Below are 6,812 nucleotides of genomic sequence, written 5' to 3' on the forward strand. Positions count from 1 at the left end.
CCTGGTAGAAATTAAATTCAGTTAGTAAATCTGGAATTGAAAGCTAATCGCAGTAACGGTAACCATGAAACTGATCATTGTTGTACAAACAAATCGTTTTCCCTAATGTCCCTTTTGTTTTAAGGGAAGGAAATCTGCTATCCTTACTCTGTATTGCCTATATGTGACTTCAAATCCATAACAATGTGGATTATTCTTAACTGCCTTCTGAAATGGTCTAGTGTGCCACTCAATTCAAAGGCAATTAGGAATCACCAGTGAATGTTGGTCTTGCTAGCAGTAACCATGAAGGAGTGTTTTAATATAAAAATCATTAGCATAGGAGATCTTGAGCAGAGTGCTGATATGTTGGCTGAACACCATTCATTGAGCAACTGATTGTTTGCAATTTAGAAATGCAGGTATTTTGTCACAGTAATTCGTATTGAACCAAAATACCTGTGGACGGTGTGAATTTTCTGTATCAAAGTTTGTCATTTCAGTTTGACGAATTTCCTTGACTGACAGAAAATGGGGTTATTCTTTTTTAAAAAAAAAACTGATCTTTTTTAGCATTCTGAAAGAAAGCCTGCAATATTTCATAACTAGTGCATCAAAGTCATACAAAATGTCTCGAGACTGCGCTGAGGTGCAGGTGAAGTAGAATGCAGAACCATATAGCAAACAAACAATGGAAGATGAAAATGAATAGGGTTCTGGTAAAACTATACTTTGAGCACTATGTCCAACTCCAGTCAACAACTTGAAAAAGTGGCATTCATGCCAATACAAGAGCCAAAGGGCTATTCCCAATTGGTGAAGAATTGAGTATGAAAAAGACAGGAGGACCTTGGCCTCTCGCCCCTGAAGTGACCTCAACTCGTGAAATAGTATTGTAAAACAAATCTGGGCATTCTGTAAAAATTAAAACAGGAGGGCTGATTTGAGTTAAAGGTAATTGTAGGTGGATTCTCAGGACTTTTATATAAAAGGAAGATCAATGTATGAAACAATTGCAGGCAGAAAATAGAAATGAATAAGCAGAAAAGAAGTTAAGACCTTGAAGTTATTTGAATAATAAATGGATACCTGGATGGGAGAACTGGTTTTTCTGGATGGCTTTTGTGAATCTTTATCTTTGGATTAAAATTTTAGTTTCTCTTGAATTATATGGTTTCATTTTCAAGTCCTTGCTGGGGGTGTGAAGAGAAAATTGAAGAAGATTTAATCAAAGAACCAAGAGAATTAACTGTTCTGGTGAAGAGTTGAAACATTCAACTCTTTGAGTTAACTCTTCTTTCAGATGCTGCCAGACCTGCTGAGTTTCTCCAATAATTTGCTTTTGTTTCAGATTTCCAGCATCTGCAGTTCTAAGTTAATTCCCAGAAAAACCCAGAATGCCTCCGCATTTACTATTAGCTGCATTAAGCCTGTTAAACCCCTCCAGCATGCCTGATCTTACCAATCAGCAATGAGTTCTCTCATCAGCGGCTGCTAATCGAACACTATTGAGCCGGAAAAGGTTGGGAGGGCAAGGTAGGCCTGGGCGATGACTGACTAAGCTGTATAATTTGTGTAGTTTGGCTATCTTTCTCTGCTTTTACAGCTTAACTGAATTTTATTAGTCAAGTTGAATGCCACCTTGGGCATCTTTTCAGTAAATGTACAATAAATACTGGGGACAGTAATTGGTGGTAAACTAATATAGGACATTAATTGGAGTAGTGAGCTAGTTTGATCTTAGGCTAGAAAGTAGACTTCTGATTTTGTCCTAATATTTAACGTATTGATTCAATTTTGCAATGTAACTTCATTACTGATGTATATGCCAAATGTTAATGCATTTTCTGGTGTTCAAAGTCAGTTGGGGCTCGTTATTGTTGGTATTTGAAAGGCACAGTTGATGGAGAAAGATCATTATTCAACCCACATTCTGATGCTGAATCGTCAAAATTAGATTTGTGATTGCCATTCGGATTGCCAATGGGAATAACCAAAATGGAATCAGTTTCATCAAGTTAGCTCATGGTGATATCCGGTGCTGCTAGCTAAAATTTCATTTGCTTCAGTTTCAGCTAAAGAAACAAAGTGCTTGCATTTAAATTGTGCATTTGTGTCTCCAGGAGATACTACAAAGTGTAGTCGTAGCAACTGTTACAGTTAAAGCATTAAGATACGTTTTTCAGCTGATCTGTGAAATCACTCAAGAATAAGTGCTGCCAAGGCACCTGGCAACATTTTCTGCTCTTGGAATAGTGACACATATATGTTGAGAGGGCACGTGGGTTTGTTTTAATAACCCATCTGAAAGATGACATCTTTGACAGTGCAACACTGCCTCTATACGGGGGCTAAAATCAGCCTGAAACACATTTTGCTACTTTGCCCAAACAGCCTGTTAAATTCACTTGGGACATGAAACCAGGGAATTTACTGCTAAATCTAGAAATTCACCCTGACAAATGAGACAATTTTAATGCACTGATTTCTGAACTAGTTGTAAATGAATGTTTCATAAGTTGCAAAATTGAAGAATTAATTTCATAAGCCATAAAACATGTATTACTGCAACTGGGCCTGTTCAGTACAGTGTGCAATTTAATATCCGGTTCTACCTTCAAACTTGGTAAATTGATTTTCTTCTTTGTCCATAAACAAAAGGACAGCCCCCTACTTTGGCAATGTTGAGAAGGCAATCCAGGAATCTCTTAGAAATAATGGTGCCAAAGGTTTATAGTATGTCAGGCATTACAATTCAGAAGGTTTCCACTAAATTACAATTTTATTTAAGAACATTGAAGTAAAAGAATGGCATCACTTCTTGATGGAACTGTTGAAGAATGATATGCAATTGAACAGCTTAAGTTAGAAGTCCCCAATTTAGTTACCACCAATTCAAATGTCATGACATTGTGCTTTTGTCTACCCCAGGGGGGGCTTTTGCAAAATTCTGTTCACCTGATTTTTTTAATTTTGTGGAAAAGTCTCTACATTTTATTCTTGACGTTAATAAACTTGGCTATTGGCTATTCCCTTTTGAATGGATGCAATCCTATGTGACTAAGGCAATCATTTTAATTTGGCAACAAAGCATTTCTGTTGTCAGTTAAGTTTAGTGACATCAGAGGCAAATGTAATATTCTATTGTCCTTGATTAATTTTATGGCAGTTATGGTGATAGGGATGCTTCGCCTGGGCTATCTGAGTTATTATGGTAATCTTTACTGTCAAGAAAAGATAGCACTGTCTCTATCTAGGCATTGAAAATGAAATACCAGAAGATGCCTGGCTCTCGAGGATCAGTGCATCAGTGAGTTAGTACTTAACATGATGGAGATGGGGTAGTTGACTGGAAAAGTAAGCTTGCTGTTCGATTATTTTATTCACTAACCCTGCTGCTGTTGTGAATTTCAGATACCCTTGCTTAAGTAGAAGCCAGAGGAAGAGATTGAGAAACAAATGAGGAAGTTCAGTATAGCACTATTTGAGATGAGATCAGAAAGCCACCTGTCTAGTTCTGAGTTCAGTTTAGTATTTACCCACTAACTAATCTAGATTCAGATCTTCACTTTCACACTTCCATCTTCCTTGAGAGAATCTTGTTCTGTTGAATACTATTGATTGCTTGTGTTCTTAGCCAGTACGTTTCTGTTTCCTCAGGATCCATCAGTGACTCAGCTGACGAATGCCAACCAGCAAGGTATTGATGACTTCAATCCATTCACTGAAAACTCCAGGCTGGTAAGTTTGATTGCTACATCGTAATCTTTGCTCTGAGCCAAAAAGCAAACTTCAGCACTCCTTATATGTCTTGGGCTGCACCCAGACTGAAAAAATATGTACAGAATGCTCGAGTTCTACTTCAGAGACAGGAAGGAAATGATAGTATTGATTGAATTTATTGTCACATGTACCTAAGTACAGTGAAAAACTTTGTTTACAAGCAGATCATAGTAAGCAAGGATGTATAATCAGAGGTTGTAAAAAGATTAAGACAGAGGCACACAGGTTACATTGCACAAGCCATGCGTTAGGCGTGATCAATGTTAGCAAAATCAGCATTATTTGAGGCTAGAGAGTCCATTCATCAGTCTAATAACGGTTCGGAAGAAGCCATTCTTGAACCTGCTGGTGCGTGTTCAGGCTTCTATATCTTCTGCCTGACGGAAGTAGTTGTAGGAGATCATTACTGCGGTCTTTGTCGGCAGCCTTTCCACGGCAGCGAGCTGTGTAAATGGAGTCCAGTGTGTTCTCTGCTTTGCAGCCAAGAAAAATTGTTAACCGTTTGAGCTTTTGGTCCTAACTGGGTTGAAGTAGTAGTTTCAGAAGGTTATATTGCTTTACTATAAATGCAGATGATTGGTTAGATGAGTAACTAAGGCAACATTGAAAACGTAGCAGACAGTTAGCTGTCGAAATGTTGCTTGTATAATTTTGGTCCGCTGAAAATTCCTCTCAAAAGAGATTTTGCTTTGTGATTTATTAACATGTCAGCTTTTATTTTAACACACTACTTATTTGTAGAAAGATGTGATTTAGTGTGAAATATTTTTGCATGGGACTGTTTTGGGATTTGCTTTATTGGCAGTTTCATTTTAAATGCCTACTTTATAGTTTAATTTAGTGCAATAATAAAAGTTACCAGCATACACAAATGGCTGTGCCGGATTTCATCAGAGGAAATGTGAAGAATAGCCAGAAATAATATATTAGCTATTGGGAACCAGTTATTTCAGATCTGCATTATTCAGACATTATGAACAGTAAATGTAATATAAGTTGTTTTCTTCTGATTTTCACTCTACTCCTCACTGAGGTATCAACCCCAACTGGCATTGACTTTAACCCATTGACTTGTCACCTCACCTAAGTGGGCTGATAGTGAAGGTAGGAATCAAATGCACCTAAACCTGACATGGTTACGACCTGATATCCGTGTATTCCCAGCAGAGATCACTTGATAAGGATCAGTAATGTATGATTTTTTTTTTCCTTCCTTGGCTATGTGCCTTGGACTAATGAGAGGATCCCTAGTATCACTTTGCTTTAAGAGTGAATTTTTTAAAACTCATTCATAGCATGTGGGCATCACTGGCTGGTCAGCATTTTTACTTATCCCTAGTTGCCCTTGAGAAGGTGGTCATGAGCTGTCGTCTTGAACCACTGCAGTCCAGGTGTTATAAGTAGATACACAATGCCTTTAGGGAGGGAATTCCAGGATTTTTGACCCAGTGACACTGAAGGAACAGGCTATATTTCCAAGCCAGGAGAATTTGCAGATGGGGGTGTTCTCATGTTTCTGCTGCCCTCCTTCTAGAACAGTGGTTGTGGAAGATGTTGTCTAAGATTCCTTAGTGAATTTCTCTAGTGCTTCTTGTCGGTGATACACACTGCTACTGCACATGGAGAGAGTGGATGTTTGTGGATGTAGTGCCAATCAAATTGGCTACTTTGACTTGGATAGTGTCAAGCCGCTATCGGCGCTCCATTCACCTGGGGAGCGTTCCATCACTCCTGACATTTTTTAATTCATTCCCTGGATGAGGGCATCACTGGCCGTGCCAGCATTTATTGACCATCCCAGAGTCAACTACATTGCTGTGGCTCTGGAGTCACATGTAAGCCAGACCAGGTAAGGATGACAGTTTCCTTCCCTAAAGGGCATCAGTGAACCCAGATATCCAGGTTTTGTGGACAATTGACAGTGATATCGTGGTCATCATTGGACTCTTTTTAATTCCATGTTTTTATTGAATGCATTGGTGGGATTTGAACCTGGTTACCCAGAACATTACCTGGGTCTTTGGATTAACAGTCCAGCAACAATACTACTAGGCTATTGCTCCTCGCGTGTCTTGTCTCATGTGCCTCCCTGCTTGTGCCTTGTAGATGGTGGACAAGCTTTAGAAAGCCAGGCAGCAAATTATTCGCTGTAGCATTCCTAACCTCTGACTTATGCTTGTAGTCAATTAATTTATATGGTGGGCTCAATTAGGTTTCTGCCAATGGTAAACACCGCCACCACCACAAACACCCCCCCAGCAAAAAATAGGAAAAACCAAGGATGTTGATACTAGGAGAATCAGTTATGATAACCCAGTTGAATTTCAAAGGGCAGTCTTATTGGAGATGGTCATTGCTTTGCATTGTGTGGCACGAATGTAACTTGCCATTTTTCAGCCCAAATCTGGATATTGTCCAGATCTTCGTGTGTTTGAACACATTGCTTCAGTATCTGAGGTGTGTCAGGTTCTGAACGTAGCGCAATCATCAGCAAATACCCCCAGTTCTGACTGGTGATGGTACAGACATGATTTTGAAGACCCATTAGCTGATTTCTCCTATTTTTTTTACAGTACTATCTAAGATGTAAACTTAAAATCAGAAGAATAAGTTTTTAGTATATCTTACCTTGCTGTATAACGTAGAGCTCTGTTTGTTGCATGCAAGCTGTAATTCACTTGAATATTACTAGTTTGCAAATAACTTAGTTAAGGCTGTGATGCTATAAATCTAACCTTAACTAAATGTTGGATAATTGTTCTGAACAGTGACTGATGATGGTCACATCTTTGTTTGTATTGAAACATGATCTAAACTGATTACAAGTTGTAGATTTTGTTTTAAATTGTCATTGGGATAAACCAAAAATGAAATGGTTTTTCTAATTGGGGGCTGGTATCTGTGGGACACCTGAATAGCTAAATTAGGTATCTCTCATTAAATTCTTAGAGATAGTAGGAACTGCCGATGCTGGAGAATCTGAGATAACACGGTGTAGAGCTGGATGAACACAGCAGGCCAAGCAGCATCGGAGGAGCAGGAAAGCTGAC

General features: G+C 38.7%; 1 protein-coding gene across 1 annotated transcript in view; it reads left to right on the top strand.

Annotated features, from left to right (window-relative positions):
* Positions 1-3,603: 3,603 nt before the first annotated feature.
* Positions 3,604-6,812, top strand: part of LOC109924774 (secretory carrier-associated membrane protein 2-like) — a gene marked incomplete at its 5' end in the record, with an annotated part of 23,430 nt that continues 20,221 nt past the window's right edge. Inside the window, one exon of the mRNA XM_048617047.1 lies at positions 3,604-3,720. Within this exon, the coding sequence (XP_048473004.1) occupies positions 3,604-3,720 (117 nt within the window). The remainder of the gene's footprint in view (positions 3,721-6,812) is intronic.

The sequence above is a fragment of the Rhincodon typus genome, chromosome 36 (assembly GCF_021869965.1).
Source record: "Rhincodon typus isolate 14 chromosome 36, sRhiTyp1.1, whole genome shotgun sequence".
NCBI lineage: Eukaryota > Metazoa > Chordata > Chondrichthyes > Orectolobiformes > Rhincodontidae > Rhincodon > Rhincodon typus.